General features: G+C 36.6%; 1 protein-coding gene across 1 annotated transcript in view; it reads left to right on the top strand.

The window, feature by feature from the left end:
- CFAP65 (cilia and flagella associated protein 65) overlaps positions 1-22,480 on the top strand; it is a 2,328,717-nt gene that overhangs the window by 1,322,020 nt on the left and 984,217 nt on the right. Inside the window, exon 16 of the mRNA XM_044075222.1 lies at positions 1,525-1,690. Coding sequence (XP_043931157.1) covers positions 1,525-1,690 — 166 coding nt within the window. The remainder of the gene's footprint in view (positions 1-1,524; positions 1,691-22,480) is intronic.

Genomic DNA, 22,480 nt, shown 5'->3' with positions numbered 1-22,480 from the left:
AGGGTCTGTAATTACTTAATAAATACACATGGGATTTTAGTAAAGAAGTAGGTTGTAGATTAGATAATGAAAGCTAGATAACTATTTTGGTAACTTAACTGAACTAGCTGCAAACCTTGCTTGTCTCTCCTCACTTCATTTTAGTTAGATTACTTCACACTCCTAGACAACAAGGGCTTCTTCACTTAAGCACAAAAATACTTAACAAGGAAGTCAGACATTCTCTTTTAAGATGATTGTATTCACAACAGACTCAAAAAAACTTGAGGGTGCCTGCAATGTATTACTTCTTGCCTTGTCATTGGCCTACAGTGATAAACACAAAGTACAGTATATGTGCTGTGCTGTTGAAATAGACACCCCCTCATATGTTTGCAGAGAAACTGCACAGTGTCTTACACTGATAACAGAAAGCTGTGATGTTACTGGTGATGACAGTATTTCAGGAACTGTTGAGATTTTCCCATATACAAAGTCTATAAAGTAGTAGGTTCGGTTCAGCTTGCAATCTTGTGTTTGATGAAGTATTCATTAGTTTGCTCAAGTAGATCCTCAACCAGTAAGGATATAGCAGTCACAGAGAAAGAAATACCATATGGTTTGGTGAACCGTAGAGAAAGAGATGATGTAAAGATAGGGTTGCCACCTTTTCAAATGCCCAAAGTGGGACATTTGTGGTACAAACTTCAGATTTTGCAGGCCAAAACATACCCACGGTCAGTACAAGGGACAGAACTTCACATTTTGCCTAAATAAAAGCTTATTCTTGTAGCATTTTAGTTGCTTATTCTGTTTCTTATAATATTTAGGTGTTTCAGATACAGAATAACTGTTTTATGCAACTATCACATAAAATATAGGAAATACTTTTGCCCTAATATTTCAGGACATTTGCTATTTTTATGATTTTTTTGCAGGACACAACTGCCCAAAGAGGGACTGTCCCTCGCAAAGTGGGATAGGTGGTAACCCTATGTAAACATGCAGAATTTTTTTGCTGGGAATGTCAAAGTGAGACGCCATTATGGAAATACTAAAATTAAGAGTGTTTAATCATTAAAGGAACTAAGTGATGACAGAAGTATTTTGAAGTATGTGAAATAAAGAATTTGGGGAAACTGGTTACTGAAGATAGCTTTCACTTTTGAATCCAGTCCTAGCCTCATATACTCTTTTTAACACATTATCTAAGTTTATATATTGACAGCATATTTAACTGATTCATAATTATGGTTCCACTTTCTTTCACCTAATCATCTAAGTAAATCTAACTGCTGTGATCATAGTTGGTAAGGTATGAAGGAACAGTGATGAGTCTGAAATTAAATGGATGGTCTTTTGGCCTGTCACTTCAGACATCTGTACAAGAAATATTGATGACTTGAATCTGGAAATGATGATGACCTAAAAATATGATTGGTCTCTTGTGTAATGAAGTGATTGTGTGACTCTGTCACATGACATTACTTCTCTTTTGGTACATTATTGTCGCGATAATACTCTGCATCCTTTTTTTGTCTCTAGGCTGAGAACAGCAGTTTGGATCTAGGCAATGTTATGGTTGGGAGTTTACATTCATGTGACATTGTGCTAATGAATAATGGGAACTGCACCTTGAACTTCACCCTCAATATAGAACAGTCTATAACTGGACCATGTGACCCTGATGAAGTTTTAAGTGACCCAGTTGGTAAGTACATGGGAGTGTGGTAAATGTGTATGTTTGTGAATCTTTATGTAAGTTAGTTTGTGCATATTTATGTGAGTTTATCTATCTGTGTGTGTGTGTGTGTGTGTGTGTGTCTATATATATATATATATATATATCTATATATATATATATATATATATATATATATATATATATATATATATATATATATACGTCTGTGTGTGTGTGTGTGTGTGTGTGTGTGTATATATATATATATATATATATATATATGGGTCTACTTCACTTGACCTAAAACTCATTTGATTGACACCCATTTGACCGACACTCAATTGACTTAAATTTTATTTGACTGACAACTCATTTGACTGACTCCCATTTCACCAACACCTTACAATGCTGAATTTCATCATACTAAATCTTAAACTATAGATAAGCACACTTAGAACACCAATAACTAACCCTTTCCAGAACTTAAAAACTACTTACTAACCCTCTTAACAGAAACCGGACAATGTACAACCAAACTAGGAGGGGCTATGCCCCCGCACCCCCCCCAATGTGGAGGGCTGTGCCCCCCGCACTTCCTCCAATTACATATACTAACTCCAGGGTCAAACTACATTGGGGAAAAGGGCATATACCTTTAACTTGCCTTACAGCACTCTACATGCTGCCACTACAGCTGGGAACACACAAAACATTCGCCAAATTACTTTAGATACTTCCCATAAAAATGTAAATAGAAAAACCCTCATTTAGAAACACTACAACACTACTTTCTACATGATTATCGGAATTCTTCTAACAGTCAGCACTATAAGTTATAGTAATTCTTTTTATTACAAAAAAGTCACAGGTGAAGGAAAACCCACAACAAGTCTATGTCTTACTTGTCGGTGAAATGGGAGTCAGTCAAATGAGTTTTAGGTCAAATGAAATTTAGGTCAATTGGGTGTCAGTTAAGTTGGTGTCAGTCAAATGAGTTTTAGGTCAAGTGAAGTAGACCCATATATATATATATATATATATATATATATATATATATATATGGATCTACTTCATATTATCACAAGCACGCATAATTGACTTTCAGGTTATTAAGATAACAACAGTGAAAACACATAGCAACAAATACTATAATGTTGAACCTTGTAAAATGAAACCCGTACTGTGCATGCCAAACACTGGTAGGAGGTGTTCAGTGGAAATCACGGAGTGCTGGCAAAAACAGCTGCTCCATTTAAACACTTCAAATAAGATAAAAATTTAAAGTTTTCAATGTTCTTTCGGGGGGGGAGCCCCCCCTGCCCCCCACACCCTCTGCATATACTATATACCAGCTCTGATGTTGCACTACAGTAGAGAAAAGGGTACATTTCCAGGTCCTCATTGTACCACAGTCTCCATTCCGAAAATAAAATTTTCATGTTTATCTTACCTGAAGTGTCTATTTGTATATATGTTGTGGTCTCTTTAGCAAATTTCGTATGTCTTAACTATGATTTGTTTCCTAACTGGGACTGTTTTTTTAGCTTCAATTGATGTGTGGTTTATTTGTTGTAGAAATGTCCTGCTTATACAGATTATTTATTTATTTATAACAGTTTTATTGTGGGGCAGTGTTTCATTTGGGCAGTGATAGCAACAGGGCATGTAGTGCTTGTGTTCACAGTGTGACAACTTACCTGAGATTTATTTCTATCAGACTAATTTTACTTCTTAAGAGTTTCTGACAGGGTTTTAGTGTACTACTTGTGTAATACCATGTTTTTGGGGGACATTGTATGAATAGGTAAGTTTAAGTGTGCTGCTTGTGTAGACTTTTGACAACTTACCTTCCAGCTGACTCTTTTCAGCAATTCCAGCCTTCGTCTGACTCATCCTCCCCAATCTCTACATAGTTCCTTACCCCTCTCCTGCTGAACTGACTTGTACAGTTCCTAAAAATAAATAACTTTCTAGACAGTCCTTAATGATTATGCAGCCTTAATCTTCACCTTAGCTGATAGTGGGTTATTCTGCAGCGACCAGCAGTCTTTCATCAGACCCCTCACTGACCTCTACAGCTTTGTCTGGTGTATCCTTTCAACCACCAAGAACTGCAGATCATCCACATCTTCTTTGGTTGTTCCAATGTCCAAGCTGGGCATTGGAGAACCATCTTTTTTGGAATACAGAATTTCACTAGGAGTGCTGCTGGATCTGTCTGGGGGAAAGAAAACTTTTGTAAGGGCAAATACTCCTCTCCTAGTTGATCACAGATGATACCTGTTAAGAAAATACAAAAAGTTAGTTGTACACCTAAAGTCATGGTATCTACAGGAAAAGATGATTTTCTTACTTTACCTAAGAAGTTGTTGCAGTCTGTCCTCTGACATGGCCCTCATCACCTGTTAAACAGGTCAGTCAAAATAGCCTGGAGAAGACAACTCAGAGGACAATGACATAGACAGAGACAGGGCTTTGTCTCTTGCAAGTTCTTAAGCCCAATACTCAATGCTGGGGAAAAGCTGGTCCATACAACCTCCTTGGGAAGTACTTTTCTTTTCTCAGATTGTTGCCAGGATGAATGAGATGTTTTTATGGGAAAAAATTGATGTTTCCCCTAAATTAAGGAGATTTTTTTATTATGTTGTAAGTGAATTTGCCTCATTCAACACCTATTCCTTCTCTAGACCCATCCTTGGAGGAGTTATATTAACCTGTAGCAACCCTGATTCACAACCTTCAGTTTCCAAAAAAAGGAGATCGGCTTTACAAAGTTTCCCAGACTAGCCACCACTTATATTTTCTACTTAGTTCTGTCCCTGTGCCAAGCGCTTCTACTATGACAACAGATAACAAGCTACTAGTATCTTTCCAGTCTTCCCTGTAGATACTGAGTGGAACATTGTGGGACCAGTTTGGTATGAACATTTCTTCCTCTTCCACTTGGACATATAGAATTCTGAACCATATATGGAATCCTGTGCTTTTTAATATTGACAATTTAATTGATCTATCCCTGAAGGGAGTGCCTGTTTCAATCTTATTGTTTTGGGCATGTGTTTATTGTCTAAACATGTTTTAAAAAGTATGTGTGATTAGGCAGGTAATGGGTCTAGAGCCTCTGGATCTATTATGTTTTGAGGAGGTATGCCTGTGTATGATATCAGAAGTTTTCTGATGAAGTCTGATTTTTAGTATTCAGTTTTAGATTAAAGAAAAAATAATAAATCTTCTACTCAGGTCCCCAACCAGTTTGATGAATAAGAGAAATTAATGCTAGGTGTTTCTAAGACTTTTCACCCTATCATCCCTCCCCTTTTTAAATCTCCCAGATTCTCTTTCATGCCTAAGAAATAAAACAACTAATCCTTACCCAGGCCAAACAAGGAAATAAAAAAAAAAGATGGCAGAAGGGAACACTAACAATTAGAAACCTTTCCAAAAAAAGGGACAATCTACAACTTCAGGGTGGCAATGCCAGAATTTCTTCTTTCTTTCCCTCCCCTCCTGCCCCAATCTCTCAATGCCTGTTTCAGCAACTGTCTCTATTCATTCCCCTTTGTTAACAGATTGTGATGGACTCATGGGTGTTAAAAGTAGTTCAAGAAGGACACAGTTGGCACTAGATACAAAAAACGCCTTTTACGGGAGTTGCATCCCACCCTCCATTTTTTTCCTCAGGTTTTTCAGCTTTTGCTCACCATAGGAGTCATAAACACAGTACTATTTATTTGAGGGAGAAAAAGCATCTATTCCAAAATGTTTTTGGTACCAAAGAAAAGAACCTTCTTGGTGATCATTTTTAAATCCTTTCTTTAGAATTCAAGATGTTGACCCTTCAGAGTCTATCTCTTATTCCACAGGGAAGCTTTATGGTAACATGGTAAAAGATCTCTGAATTGCTCTGTCTGGGTCACACAGTCAGTTCTCCACATTACCCTTTGTGTTATCTGCTACTTCAAACACATTTACAAAATGTCTAGCTCCAGTCATTGCTTAGGGTAGACTGAATGGCAGTCATTTGTCTCCTTATCAGGAAGACTTATTTATCTTTGCAGAGTCTTCCTCCAGATGCCAAGAGTCCTTAACATGGGTTTCAACTGTTCTAGTCAATCTGGAATTCCAGAAGAGCATTCACAGAATTCTCTTTCACACTATTACACAGGGTTGTCTTTCTAGGATGTGTTATAGACACTCAACAGCAAAAGTTTTTGATGCAGGAGGTGGGAGATTTTAATCTAGAAACCTTCCTGAGTTTCACAACTCAGTGTCTAACTTCATCCAGAGAGCACTGCAGGATGCTGGGGCTTGTGGCTTCTATGATTTTTACGATTCCTCTTGCCAGGTTGTACATGGGAAAGATTCACTAGTATCTTTATAACACATGGACCCACCACTTGCATTCTCTTGATTTTCAGATACTAATCTTGGACTTTGCATTATTTATTTATTTATTTGACATTTGTTGACCAAGTTAGTCCATCTGAGCTTGTGCCCTTTTTCATTGGAGGCCCGGGGAGAAAATCTCCAAAGATCAAGTTTTGAATAGTAATAATATATGTAATTCTCATTAAAGAAAATGAACTGGTGGAGACTACATGCAAAAACAAATACAGCTGTCCCCTATCCTTCTAAACCTCCAAGTCATTCTGTAAATACAGATGCCTCAAATTTTGTTTGTGGATAGTTTCTATGGAGGTAAAGGTGCAAACTCTAGAAGAATCTTCAGATAGACAAAAATGCATAATTTAAAAAAAGGTTTGGGCTGTGATCCATACCTTTTAATATCTTCCTTATTTTTGGTCCCCTAGACCTCTTCAGATGATAACTGCCAACACCACAGTGATGTGTCACATTGACTATCAAGAAGGCACAAGATCATACCGTCTATCCAGGCTGGCTATGATCACATGGAAGTTAACTTTTCAATGTTCTTTAACCCTCCAAGCATCTTACTTTCCATCAGAGCAAAAACATGGTGGCAGACATGTTGAGTGAGACTAGAACAGATCTTCACGAATGCATATTGAACATTAGGGTCTTCCAGGTACTGATGCATTTCTGACAAACACCTCAAATAGACTTGTTGGACTCCTTTCAAAACAAACAACTTATCAGGTGTTTTTTTTTTTCATTTCCTTGCATGGGAATGTTCCTCTTTGCATTTCTACCCTTTCCATTGATATCTGGGGTAATTCGTAAGATTCAGAAAGACTTTCCAAAAATATTTGTGGTGGCCCCCTTTTGGCCCAGGCAATATTGCAGCTGAAAGCCTTCCAGGTGTAGCATCTCTAAGCCACTGAGGACCTGATCCCCCCCCCCCCCAACTTGTATGAGCAAGGACTCCTCTCACTCCAGCTAAAAGCAAAGAAAACTCTAACTAGCAATCATCCAAAAATAGACTGCAGCCCCAGGTTTAACTCCAGGAACCTTGTTGTTGCAACTTGCGTAGCAGCCACTGAGGACCTGATCGCTTTGGGTGCCCCCCCTCACTTGTGTGAGCAAGGAATCCTCTCACTCCAGCTAAAAGCAAAGAAAACTCTAACCAGCAATCATCCAAAAATAGACTGCAGCCCCAGGTTTAACTCCAGGATCCTTGTTGTTGCCGCTTGTGTAGTGTAGGTGCCAGCTTTTGTGACTACTGTTATGCCTTGTTAAAATTTGTTACAGTCAGCTAGAGTGCATACCCCAGGGGCAACAGCTGCAAACCTTCTTCCTCTTAGCCGACCCTCACCCCTTTCATCCGTTTCACTGTTGATAATTTGTTGTATGTTAAGGTATTTAGCCCCTCTCAATAGTCATAACCTTCAGTCCCTCCTCCTAAATACTTGTTCTTTACTAACACCAAACAGGTGCAAAGTCTCTAGCTGCTTTTATCTTTAGCTACATTGTGTGCAGCAAACAATGAGCAAAGGGGAATACAAATATAAAAGTGAATAAAATATGCCATTGCAGAAAAGTAAGCAGCATACAACTTCTACCTGTGGTGTACTCCTACACATAGTTTTTTCTTGGAGAAACCTTCCAGTCCTGGAACAAGGGTGCCTGTATGTTTATCTTATTTCCTTGGCTGTCCTTTGATAATTAGCTAGGTTAGCAGAGTGCCTTGGATTCTCCCTTGCTACTTTAAATTCCAATTGATGGTTTCCCTCCCTTCCCCCACCCCCAAGTGGTTGCTCAGGTACAACACACCAAAGGTTTTAAAAAACGTGGATGCCATATTTGCTCTAACTGCAGCTGAAAGCCCTCCAGGTGAAGCATCTCTAGTAAGTGTCCCTGGACTAGCTGATAGTTTTTTTTAGCTAAGTTCTATCTGGAAGGTGTAGCCCCGCTCCGTTCGCTTCGCTCACTTTGCTTTTCTCCTACCCCCATTCCCACCCCCTATATCATTACCTTTATAGCTATCCACACAACCACACCCCCTCACTTCCTCCCAAATCCTCCACCCTCTACTTCCTGTTTTCATACTACCTCCCTTTTTTGCTCCTCCCACACTTACCTACTATCCACTATTAAAGACTACTATACCTTACTCCCACCCCTTCCTCTCATCCTCTGTTCTACATCCCATAAAGTGACATGTCTATTACAACTCAAACTCTACTCTTACCTTCTCTACTCCTTATACTCTATCACCTCACCTTCTATCAATCACAATTACCTACTCCCTATTTCCATCCCTCAGACACCACTCTTAACTCAAGTACTACACCACAACCCTATCTACTAATTTGACCCTCTATCCTCCCCCCCACCGCTCCCATTCCTAAAATAAAAATATCTCCTCCCTCCCCTTTAAAACAAACAAAAAAGTCTACTTACTCAAATTAAAACCCCATTACAAACCTCTACTTCTATCTGGTGACATTCATCCTAACCCAGGCTCTACAGACACTACCCTGAACAATAACCCCCCTGTATCTAAACCTGCCAACCCCTCCAACTCACAAAAACAAGTACAATTCTGCTCTATCAATGTCAGGAGCCTTGTAAATAAAGTTCAAGAACTCCATGCTTGGATAGCTAACTATACGCCTGACATAGTTACCCTAACTGAAACATGGTTAAAACCACACCATCTGGACAGTGAAATCATCCCTCCTGGCTATAATATCCTTAGATTAGATCAACCTAAAAGAAAAGGAGGAGGAGTCTCCATACTGTACTCCAATTGTCTCTCCTAAATCAGTCTCACACTAGTCTTACCCTCCTTCTCACCAGCTGAACTCCTACTGACCAACTTCAAACTTAACAGTTTCAACACCATAACTGTCGCAGCAATCTATATTCCCCCAGTGATAATATTAACATACCTGAGAACATCCTATCTCACCTCTCACGTAGCATCCACAGTGAAATAATTATACTGGGAAATGTAAATATTGATTGGCTTACAATACAAGCTCCCAACACTACTTCCTGTATAAACCTACATGGGTTTGAGCAGCTAATCACAGCCCCAACCTACATTAATAAATCTCACCTCCTTAGCTCTCTTCTTGACTGGATATTGGTCTCCCACCCTCAAAACTATCATAACTCCCATACCCTTCCAAATGCCCTCAGCGACCACTGCCCTATAACAGTTACCAGACATACTCCCCACCTTACCAAACCTAACAAATTTATTACCACCCGCTCACTTTCGCATTTCTGTTCTAACTCCTTTATTCACCAACTCTCCAAAAAATGAACTGGTCTTACCTCACCACTCTTCCTTCAGATGAAGTCGTCCACTCCTTCAACACTACATTCCTAAACATTCTTAACTCCCTTGCTCCTCTTCGCACAATTAGAATCAAATCTAATACTGCTCCCTGGCTCACTAAATCTACCAGAACCCTCATGAAAGACCGGGATAGGATTTGTAAAATGTAGACTAAAACTAGGACCCCTTCTCTTCTTCAGAAATATAAAGAACTCAGAAATAAAATTAAAAAAAATAATCCATTATGACAAAATAAACTTCTATGCCAATCCTCCCTCTACTCTTAAATCAGACCCAAAGAAATTCTGGAGCTCTATTAAACAGACTCTGCATCCTGGAAACCCTTCCTCTCCTAACCCATGTCCCAATGCAACACCTGAAGACATAGCCAACAAATTTAACAATCATTTTATAAACTCAATAACCTCCATAATAAATTTTCTCCCACCCCCCAGAAACAACACTAGCACTAACACAAACTCTATACCTCTTCCAAACCCTCCTAACTCCTTCTCTCTAAAAGCAGTATCAACTAACTATGTAAAGTCATTACTCTAAACTTAAACCTTGCTCCCCATCTGTTGACAAGCTACCCTCTTACTTCCTGCAGACTGCCTCTAAACCTCTTGCCTATCTTGTATCCATCTTAATTAACTGATCCATTTCTGAATCCTATGTCCCCACTGTATGGAAGAATTTCTTTACTCTACCCATTCACAAAGGGGGCAACTCCTCAGACATATCCAACTTCAGACCGATTGCCATACTCTCTCCACTCTCAAAAATCCTAGAGAAATGCATTCACAAGCAGGTAATGCATTACCTTCACCAGGAAAACATTCTCACACCCACACAACATAGTTTCTGTCCCAAGCATAGTACAACTACTGCATTCATATCATTCATCAACATAGTCTCCCTAGCTCATGATAATAAACTTGTCTCATGCCTATTCCTTGACCTGTCTAAAGCCTTTGACACTGTCCTCACCCACTCCTTCTAGATAAACTCACTAACTTACATTTCTCTCCCCCTACTATCTGCTGGTTCTCCAGCTATCTCTCTACCCACCAGCAATCAGTTAAATGGCTCTCTGCACTATCCTCCCCTCTCACTGTACAAATGGAAGTCCCCCAAGGGTCCATACTTGGACCACTACTCTTTAATATTTTCACCAACTTGCTCTAATCCTCTTGTCCCCAGTTATTTCTTGTGCAATATGCTGATGACTCAACTGTTATAACCATTGTTGACAACCCAAGTGACCTCCACTCAACTACCCAGGCATCCTTCCACACCATTGAGACTTGGTTTAGTGATAACAAACTAATATTTAATCCAAAAAAAAAAACAAGCTCCTACTCTTCCTCCCTAAAAACATCACCACACTCAAAAGTACATTTACCATCTTATCCTGCAACAACACTATCATCTCAGCTGAATCTAGTACTAAATTGCTAGGTGTTACAATAGATGATCAGCTTAAGTTTGATCTCCATATTACTAACTCGGTAAAAAGAACTCATCAGAAACTTGGACACCTTTTCCGTAGCAAGAAATACTTAACTAACACTGCCCGAATAACTCTTTCCCAGGCTTTATTACTCCCAACACTCCTGTATAGCTGCCACATATTCACAAACCTAAATTCTACACTTATTTCCAAGCTTGAAACTACCTATAATAAGATCTCCAGATGTGCAGCTAACCAAACGTACAAGTCACACCACTGCTTAGCACTACAGCAACTAGACTGGCTAGAATTCCCTCAGCTGTTCCAGCTATACCAACTACAAATCATCCACTCTATCCTCTATCTACCTTCCTTCTGCCCCAGCCTCTCTACTGTCATATCCAAATATTCCCCTGCTAGGACGCTACGCAGCTCAAATCAAGAATTATTAGACATCTACAAACTCAAAACCAAAATAGGCTGCCTTCTCTATAACTATAACCCAACTACATCCTGGAACCAACTCCCCTTGGAAATAAAATCCCTCCAGCATAGCAAAAGTTTCAAATTAGCCACAAGGAAATACCTAAAAACAAAGTGGTCTTGCCACTGTAGCCAACCACCCTGAAACCACCATCCTTTTACCTATTTCACCACCTCACTCTTAATGTATCACTAACGCTATGCCCCTGCCTCTTCTACCTCTTCCCTTCCTCTATCTCCAACCGCTCTTAATTCTTACAGTCTCAAAACAACCTACCTATCTAGTCTGTCTCCTATACTCTACATCCCCTACATCTCCTACTAGCCATTCTTACTTTCCTTTCTTGTTTCCAAACTCCTATACAACTAGATCCTACCCACTTTAAATAAGCATCTGCCTAACTATTAACTCATTTTGCTCTAAGCAGCTTAAATATTGTAACTAGTCATGTTGTCTTCTGCTAATTGTTTAAAACCTTGTTTGTAACAACTCACATAATTGTCTGCCAATTGTTAATACTCTGTATAATTGAATTGCCTGAGGAGCTTTTTTTCTCTCCAGGTCTCTGCTTGTAAGATCCTATAGCTTATTGTTACTACTATGCTACTAAAATTTAATAAATTATTTTCTAGTCCTGAGGAGCTTTTCTCCCTGGGTCTCTGCTGAAAATGAGCCAAAAGCTCAGCCAGACTAACCCGGTTAACAAATGTAAAATAAATAAATAAATAAATGCATATTGGTTCTTTCTTTTCATGGAATTAGCCAAGGATAGTTATGACAAACTTCCCCACTATTTGGATCAACTCACACAAGATGAAGAAGCTTAATACACCACTATCTAAAGCATCTTCAATTATCTGCCTATATTCTGATACCTTTTAGGCACCTCATTTTAGAGGAATGCAGCAGGTGCTAAAGGAAGCAAAAAATCCTGCTACTAGCAAATCTTATGTTGACAAGTGGAGGAATTTCCTAGTTGATGCTTACCAATAACCAGGGTCCTATCTGGCATTGTAAAACTGGTACTCAAATATCTGTGTAAGTTACTACCTCTGGCCTTCATGCTACTTTAGCAAGGCATTATATGTTGTGGCCATTTCAGTATGTCTGTCCATACATCCTTCCCCTTTTTCAATGTTTTATATATAAAACAGTTTCTGAAAGGAGTCTTTCACCTCAGATCACGTTGCAAACAGGTTGCTTCTTCCCTGGATCTTAACTTTCTGCTGGAAAAGTTAACCACATCTCCATTTGAACAAGCATATTTGGGGTTCATTACATAGAAAACATTTCTTCTCATTGCTGTGACACCTGCAAGATGAATATCTGAGTTGCAAGCTCTCTTAGTGCATTAACACTATCTGGTCTGCTAAAGGGATTGGGTGTCAGCAAGAACAAATCCCTCATTCATACCCAAGGATGTTTCAGAGTTTTCTTTGAAACAGGTCCTCAGTTCCCTAGTGTTTAACCCTATCTCTCAGAACCAGGGAAAATTCTGCATACGGTGGACATGCATAGGCAGCTCAGGTGCTATCGTGACAGAATCAAGTCCTTTAGAAAAAACAATTGGCTATTTATTTCTTATGTTGGGACTAAAAAAGGACAGCCCTTGTCAAGCAGCCTATTTCAATTTGGTTGTCCTTTTTTGCCTTTTGTTATATCCACCATGGCAAACCAGTTCCAGGCAGTATCAAGGCATGCTGTATGAGTGTCTTGTCTTCTTTAATGGGATATTGGAAAGGGATGGACTCTAGAAACTTTGTACAGGCACATACATGGTCCACTGTACATACCTTTACAAAGCATTACAAACTGGATTCCCTTTCCTGGATCCAGGAGTGACTTGCCAGGACCATTGTCTAGGAGTTCCTGGGTCCATATCCTTCTTCCTCCGGGGTTGGTTAGGATTTGGTAATCAAGTCATATAGCCTAAAGGCTACTGCAGCAGTGGGAATGATGAACATAGTACAGTTGTGCAACTTGCACTTACTCATTACAGTAAATGTTTGAATTCCTCACTGCTGGAGTAACCGGACCCATCTACCACCTCCCTAGTAGTGTGTATAGTTATTGTTGGGAAATAATGTGTTTGCTGTTTCTTTTCTATTTAGTTCAGGATGAGTATGCCACTTCATAACTTTTAGGCAAGAAAGTCCTGAAGATTTTTCACTCTGACTGATGATTTTCCCTCATCAGAGCTGACCAATAAGCAGTCATAGTATAAGTGCAGAAGAGAACAAGAGCATTTGGAAGCTGTCTGGTTGTTGTTGTGCCTTGGACATGACACAACTCATATAGCATAACAACTACCATATCAGTGATGAATTTGAACATCTATTGCTATATACAAGTGAAAGTTAAGACAACTGTACTTTTTTTCATACTTAGCTCTTTTGATGAATGAATGAATTAATTCATTAATCAATCAATTAATTAATCCATTAATTAATATGATTCAGTATTATTCAGCATATTTGTTTAAAAATTGTTAATAATGAATGTGTTTCAAATGTGCTCATTATAGAACACTGTGGAACTTAGAATTTGTAAAACTCAAAATGAGGAATATTCCTTATAAGGAGATATACTTCAGAGGTATGGTGGCTGCAATCCAGAAGAATTTGCCATGAAACATTTTTTTTATAAGGGCTAGACCCAAATATATGGCAAAAAAATTATCAGGGACATATGAAATATGATTCCCTGCCCCCACATCAGTTCTGGGAAAAGTAAATTAAAAGAAAACACTTCTTCTGCTGTGTGCTATCAGGTTTTCCTTCCTGTATAAGAATTTAAACTAAAAAGTATCATATACTTGCTTAAAACAAATTTCACTAGAGAGATTTGTGTATCTGTATTCCCCAGTTTCCCACTCAGTACTTTCTAGTCATATGACTAAAGATTGCAAAGTACTGTGATTGTTGGCTAGCGATTAAGTTAGTGGTTGAACACTTTCAGCAGGAAGGTATGGAATTATCTGAAGTAAGGAAAATTCCATTGAAAAGGTTTTCCTTCCTTCAGTTTTGCCTTTCCACCTCCCCCACCCAACTTTTTTACAGATATTTTGAAGTTTTCAGAAATGTTTAGTGCTGCATCATTAAGTTGTAGTCAATGGTTTAAATTCCTATCCTCAAAGATTTAGAGCAAAATTAATTTGACTTTTGCAGAATCTAGGGAAAAAAAGCAGAATATGGTAGATCCAGATATTATAACTAGAGAGGAAGTGTAAGGTATTTTTTTTTTTTCAATAGTCCGTCTTTTATTGTTTTTCAATTACATAACTACAAACTATAAATATATACAATATATACATGATTGCTTCCAAAAGTTACATAATCATTATATATTAATACAAATTATTAAAAAAGAAATACAACATGAAAAAGTCAACAGTCTGTATTATTGTTACGATCTATGTCAAATCTAAAATTGAATCAGTCTTATAAATATGTGTCCTGAGTAATAGTGGATAAGAACCCCTAGGCCAACACAATATTGAAGATTTGCTCCCATATTTTTATATTATTTATGCTTTTCTTATGGTCATTGATTAACAATTTATGCGCTAATATGTGTCTGATTGCTAATATTCTAAAATTTTCCCAAGATGTCTGAGTCGGGTTCAACCAGTTTGAAGCTATGTATAGTTTCATCAATAAACAAATATTCATGATTATGATCTTTTTTGATTTATCTAAGTTATTTGGAGGAATATGTAGGATCATAAATTCCCAAGAGAGTGTTGAATGCTGGTATCCCATTTTCTGTAGTTGAAGTTTTAATGAATTCCAAAGTTTAAAAATGCATTTGCAACTCCAAAACATGTGAAACAAGTCAGCTGTCTGGTCTGTACAATATGGACATTTAGGCGAGTTCTTTGAGTCAAATTTATGAAGACTAAGACGGGTATAGTAGGCATTGTTAAATATCATCAATTGTGTGAATAGTAATTTCTGAAGGGACACAGACTTTAATGTTAGATTAAATGCTTCCAAGATCTTGCTGTCGTCAACTAATATTAATTTTTCCCTCCAATAATTCGATAAGAGAATATGTTTATTGTATTTCATCTCTTTTATCAGTTTATATGAAGTAGTTATATATTTTTTATCTTGTATCAGAGCTTCCCACAGATTACGACATATATTTAATTTCTCTTCATTAAAATCAAAGTTATTAAAATAATTTATAGCCAGATCTTTAAGTTGTCTCATGATAATTAGATAGGAAATAGGAAGACTTTTCTCTTTTAAAATATTGTGAACTGATACCCCAAGAAAGGGGTTGAGATCCAATACAATTAAATCGTTTATTAGGGGGAATTTTTGTAAGTCTATCAACTTATTCCCAATTACTAAATTTGGGTTCTTGTGAAATGGTTGAAACACCATCATATATTTTAGTAGGTTTAATGAGGTAAAAAGATTTTGAATTGAAGTTACATAACTTTTAATATGTTCCATTAAGTCATATTTACTGAGTGTTCCTCTATTCAGAAAGGGTAGAGCTTTACAGTTAATTCCCACTTTAGTTACATGTCTGTAGGTTAAGACCAGCCATTTTGGCGCCCATTTCAGACTGCCTCTATCAAAGTGAATCACCCTTAAGATTCTGTTGGCATTAATTATCAAGTAATACGTTTCAAATTCTGGTAAATCTAAACCTCCTCTATTCTTTGGAGCCATCAGTTTCTCATATGTTATCCTCGTTTTCCTAGGTTCCCAAAGAAATCTCCCTAGTCCTATATGAAGCTGTTTAAAAAATTTCCTCGTGATTCTAAGTTGTGTAGCTCTAAGTATATATAATATTCTGGGAAGAACATTCATTTTGATAATTGCAGTTCTTGCCATCATTGGTAGTTTCAGTTTACTCCATCTTTTCAAATCCAATGTTATCTGATCCCAAGTTGACTTAACATTGCTTATAAAAAAATCTTTATTATCAGTTGAAAATACAATACCCAGATATTTTGTTTTTTCTTCCGTCACTACTTGTCCTATCAATGGCAGCAATGAAAAAGGTGTAGGAGTCTTTAATGGGAATATTTTGGATTTCTTAAAATTCAGTTTATAATTAGAGATTTTCTCAAAGTCTTCTATTGCTTTTAATATTTTCTCGGTGTCTGACACTGGTGTGGTACAATATATATTTAAATCGTCTGCAAAAGCAGCCATATTTATTTTCATACCATATAGTGTTGGAGGATTGTAAAAAACATTTTGTTTAATGTGTAAAAATAATGGTTCCAAATAAAGATTAAACAAAATAGGAGATAATGGGCACCCTTGTCAGGTACCATTTTTAATTTGTATTCTTTTAGAGCATTCTTGATTGATAAATATATTTGTATATGCGTTATTATATATTTTCCTTAATGTTAGAATGAAATCCGAAGGTAAATTAAAGTATGATAACATATCAAATAGGTATACCAAGTTAACTCTGTCAAATGCTTTCTGTGCGTCAATTATGAGTGCATAAATATTGAGATTTTTGTACTTGGCTTATGAAATTAATGTGTGAAGCGTTAATGTATTATCAGTGGTCTGTCTCCCATCCATAAATCCCGCCTGTTCCTCTGATATTAATAAATTTGTGACCTTTTTCAGTCTATTTGCCAGGATGGATGTCATAATTTTCATGTCTATGTTCAATAGTGAAATGGGTCTGTAATTATCTGGGTTTTTAGCGTCACTTTTTTCTTTCGGTATCAAAATAGTCTTAGAAGCATTAAAGTGAGGATCATTGATTTTATTTTGAATTATATAATTAAATGTCTGTGAAAGTATTTTACTCAAAATCTCATTAAAAGTTTTATAAAATTCAGAGGTCAATCCATCCGGGCCTGGGGCTTTATGTGGTCTCAGCTTTTTAATTATCTCTGCTACCTCCTCCGCTGAAATTGGTTTAATTAAATCCCTATGGGACTCATTATCAATATTCGGGAATATGATCTTCTGCAAGAAATCTTTCCTAACTTTATCTGGTAAAATTGTCTGCTGATCACCATATACCTGATTAAATATTTTTTCAAAAGTATTCATGATATCTGCCTTATTAGTATATGTTCTGTTATTATAGTTTATTTCTGATATTAATAATGTTGAGTTCGCTTGGTTAATAATGCGTGCTAATGCTTTTGAGGGAGTCTGAATACGATTTGCGTATTTCACTAAATTTCTCTGTTCATAAAATGACAGTTTACTATTGTGTAGTAAAAACAGTTCTTTTTGACACTTTAATAAGTCTATTTCTGTTTGTTTATTATAGTTCCTCATTAACTCCTGGTCTAGTGACTTAATTTTGGTTTCCAAGTCTAATAGTTCCTTATTTTGCATTTTTTTATAGTAAGTAGCTTTCTGAAGAAAAATCCCTCTTATTTGGGCTTTGGTTGTAGCCCATTCTATATCAACTGGATGTCTGTTGTTAAGAAAGTTATGAAGTAACTGTTCAAGTGTCTCTTTAACTTCTTTCAATATGTCCTCTTTCCTTAGTAAATATGGATTTAAAGACCAATTGTATCCTCGAAGTCTCCTATTACTCATATTATTATTGTTGAGTGTTAGTGTGATCTTTGAGTGGTCCGATAATTGTCTGGCTTGAGTAGAAACACATGGGTCAACAGATATCAATACTTCCGAAATCAAAAAAAAAATCAATTCTCGACCACATTTTATGGCAGCTTGAGTAAAAAGTAAAATTCTCTGCTTTCTTTTGTGTGTGTGTATGTATAAATGGGTCGTATAGTTTAAAATCAGTTTTAAATTCCTTCAATGCTATCATTGCCTGTTTATTAAAAGCTTTGGATGAACCAAATTTGTCCAACTTGGGATCTTGATACGAATTCCAGTCACCTCCCATTAATATATAACAGTTATTATATTGTTGTAAAATGGAGTAAAGTGAAGTTATAAAATGGGGCTGATTAGTAGAGGGGGCATATATATTCATGAGTAATATAGGTTTATCATAGAACTTAGATATCAAAACCACTAAACACCACCTTCCCTTTTTATCTATTTTGACATCTAATATTTTTCTTGGTATCGGTTTTTAATTATAATTGCCACTCCTGCACTGTTCGTTGTCCCTTCCGCCGCCACTATCTCTCTAATCCATTTCTTATTCTTCAGTATATCCCACTGATCATTAGTCAAATGAGTTTCCTGCAATGAAATAAAGTCTGCTTTTGATTGGAAAAACAAATGTAAAAATAGCTTCCTTTTTTTCATGTTCTGGAGTCCTTTAACATTCCAAGATTCTATTATCCACATCTGTAGCTCTTCAAAAATGTAGTCCTATTCCTACTATTGAGAGACAACCTTAGATTACAGTGTATTAACATACCATAGATTATTTGGAAGCGAATCTGACATCCCATCCCTACCCAGTGCTTATCCACTATTCCTCTGGACCAGGATGTACATAGGTTTTTCACATCCTTTGAATATCTCTGTTTATCTAAATTTCTAACTCTACAAATTAACCCAAAAACCTTATGCAAAAAACCTACAACCGCTATCTCTAAATCTACAAAGCTTAATCCAAACATTCCCTAATAAACACTACTAATTACCTAACTACAGTTCTGGACATACTTAATATAGTCAAACACATTTACTAATTGTTGTGTGAAAATCCAGTTTAACTAATAGCTCACAATATTAATAATCAGCAATGAAAATAATACATTTTAACTTCTTGTCATATACACTATTAATTATTAATTCCAGAGAAAGGAAACAGTTGTTAAACATAACAATACAGTCCTAAGGTTATTTTTGTTTAAATATTCTAACTGTTTTAGGTAGTTGTCCTTCTCCAAAGGTAACAGTCTGCTAAAACTTGTAACATACTCTAAGTATAACAATTGTACTACACAAAGCATTTGACTAAATAATTGTATCCCTATAAAATATATTTAAAAATACTAAAGAGAAGGACAACCTAAATGTAACATTTTAAACATTTCAAGTTCACAGTCTTTCATAACATTTATTATACTAACATCATCCTGTTATTTTATTGAACAGAGCATACACATACACTTTCCTAATTAAAAGTGAAAGATCAAAAGAAAAAAAAAACCCTATCTAAGGAAAAAAAAAAAGAAATAGAGACATAATTACCAGATTCTAACACTATACAATGCAATACCCTTCTATTTTAACCAACCCATTACAATAGCATTTCCTACCTGTGCAGCTGTACATTTCCTTATACCATACAGAAGCCATTTACCCTCCAAATAAGTCCAGGAAGCTTTGTTTTTAATTCCAAACAGTTTCTACAGCTTCTCTATAGTCCTTCCTGCTTGCTGAGCTTGTTTTCTTCATTTCGAATTTGCGATGGGGGAACCATTTCGTGGACGGACCTCCTGGATGCGCTACGTTGAAATCAGTCCCCCTGCATCCTCCAAAGGACTTCCTGTTACCTCGTGGCTTGTTTACACTCGTAGGAGCCATAAATCTTCAGAAAAACATCGTGGACACGCTGGAATTTCAAGATAAGGATGTAATCACAAGTTTCCCAGGGCCTGGTAGAAAAAAAAGAACAAACAAAGAGTTATAAAGCCTCGGATCGTCGTAGTTATGGAGTCCCAGTCTGTCTGATGCTGAAAGAAGACCTGGATGCTTTGATCAAACTTCTGAAGGTGGCAGTGCTTTGAAAAGCTTCAAAAAGGTAGGTTTTGCTTCTTTTTAGTGTTTATTGAATATTTAATACCATCCGCTGTGAAAATTAAAGTATTTGGATACTTCATTTGAAATCTGATGTTTTTTTCAATCAAAAACTTGCAGTATGGAGCTAGCATTTGCCTGGATTGTCTTATTTGTATCGGTAAGTCCTGTGTCATGGAAATTTTGTTATTTTGCCAGATGATAGATCCACCATTCTTTTTAATAGTTAGCAGTATTTTGCTAGCATCTTGATAATTCAGAATTTTGATGTAGACTGGTCTAGGTGCATTTGAAGCAAATGATTCTCTGATAGCTCTATGTGCTCTTTCTATAACAATCTGTTTAACACTATCAGAGTCCTTGAACAGTGTTTCGAGTATTTGCATTATGGTAGCATTCAGATCATTGTACTGAATTGTTTCTGGAATTCCTCTGATTATTATATTATTCCGTCTGGATCTTGCTTCCAGGTCTAAAATTTTATTTTGCATGGTTTGGATGTCTGCATCATGAGAGTCTGTTTTTTTCGTAAGCATAATTATTTTATCCTTACTTTCAGTTATTCTGATTTCTGATTTATCCATCCTTTCCAAAATCTGATTACATGTGGCACTAAATGTAAGCATTTGTGTTGATAAATCTTTTAAGGCTTCTTGAATAGGTAACAGTGCTGATTTAATTTCCTCCATGCTGACCGGTTGGTCTGGTTTGTTTGTTATTCCTGTTTTTACAGTCTCCCTTTGTGTAACTGTTTTCTGTCTTTTAAAAAAAAAGCTTCTTTTTCCGGAGATTGCAAGGCAGATAGTTTAGTTTTAGAAGTTGTGATTTCCATAGTTTTGTCTTCTTTTGACATTTTGATACACTGTAAACGTATTTATACCAGATGTAAGGTTTCAGCTGAGAGATATGTATTTCCTTTGTTTGTTGCTCTGTTCAGAGTCAGGCTGACCATCAATTCCAATCCTGCTGTTAGAAAATATTTTTTCTCTATTTTTCCTTCTCAGAAGCGAAGATATATGTTAGTACTTTAATTATTGCTGCCAATTAGCATATAAAATCTTGTGATATATCCACAGGGTTGATTTTTGTTTCTGATATCTGGAGAGCTGTAGTTTTGCAGTGTTTAAAGAACGGCGGCCATCTTTGAATCCGTAAGGTATTTGTTTTTTGAGGAAACTGTGTGTGTCTGATTTAGAATTTTGACTTTGATGTTTTTCATGGTTATATACCAATGTTAATTGGTTAGGTAAGCTTCTGCAATGCTGGAGAACATCTTTAGACTATTGTCACGAAAGGAGATGATGCCATCCCAGCTATCTGAATTTTTGTAAATAATTATATATCATTTCTGAATATAAACATGATTCATATACTTGTGTTATAAATGTATTAGAACTGTATGCTATGTTTATATCAAACTGCTGTATACAGATAGGTGTATTGAAAAGAGTTGTAAAGTACTGATCTTTAAAAATGTATCCACAGTGTACCCTACTGGAACAGAACAAAAATGTACATACAGTATTGTATTGTAACTGTTTAGATGTATATATTTTAAAAGGAGAAACTGGAATACAGAAGGTTAACTTGCAAAACTTCAGGAAAAAATAGTTGAAATTAAATTAATTTATAGCCACGGCATAAAAAAGGATTCTTTCAGTTTCAGTGTAGTAACAGACACAATGTCTAGAACTAGAGGTTCACTGTATTGTCTTGGAAGTGTTTTTATCATTTTATGACTTCCAGGATCTGCCTTAGATCTAAAAAAAACATTGTCTATGTATTTTCACAGGTAGATGCTGAATGCTACCAGCTGCATCAGTGGGAGTTTTACCTGGGTTAGAGTCAGATGACAAGAATTGATGTCATCCTGCAAGCTATCCCAGCAGTAATATTTGAGATATTAATTTAAGAACTGTCTGAGAGAAACTGGGTGTTCTGTATATTTCTTTGACCTGTTAAGATCCTTTCACCACACATCTGCCTTGGTTGCTCTGTAAGTAAGTTAACTAGGGTACAGTAATTCTCTTAGATATAGCCAGGAATATAGCAAAGCTTAATTTAGATGTTTTTATTTATTTATTAGAGACTGTCTTGCAATGTTGTTTTAAATATTTCCTGTGATTTGGATCTCTGATGTTACTGTGATTATATACTGACTATTTTCTTGTTCTTTTATTATTTATTATTAAATATAGCTAAACCTTTCATTGTGGCTGATATTTGTGAGACATATTTAAATTCTGAGAGTACTTACATATTTATTTGGCGACACTGTAGGCCTCTCCTAATAGCACTGCTCTTGGTCAAACTACCATTTGTATTGACAGTAACATTATACAGTAGGATTGGACACCCTTTTTAAGGCCTTAAAGTAGCTGATAAGGACATGGCTGGTGGCAGTGATGACTACCTTATAGTCTGGGCAAAAGTGCGCATAGCTAGTAAGCCTGTGCCAGCCTTTCTCAGGTGTGTGTGTGTGTGTGTGTGTGTG

This window comes from Protopterus annectens, chromosome 6.part0 (assembly GCF_019279795.1).
Source record: "Protopterus annectens isolate FY-2018-M chromosome 6.part0, PAN1.0, whole genome shotgun sequence".
NCBI lineage: Eukaryota > Metazoa > Chordata > Ceratodontiformes > Protopteridae > Protopterus > Protopterus annectens.
Note: the sequence above shows the minus strand (reverse complement) of the source record. Positions and strands in the feature narration are given on the sequence as shown.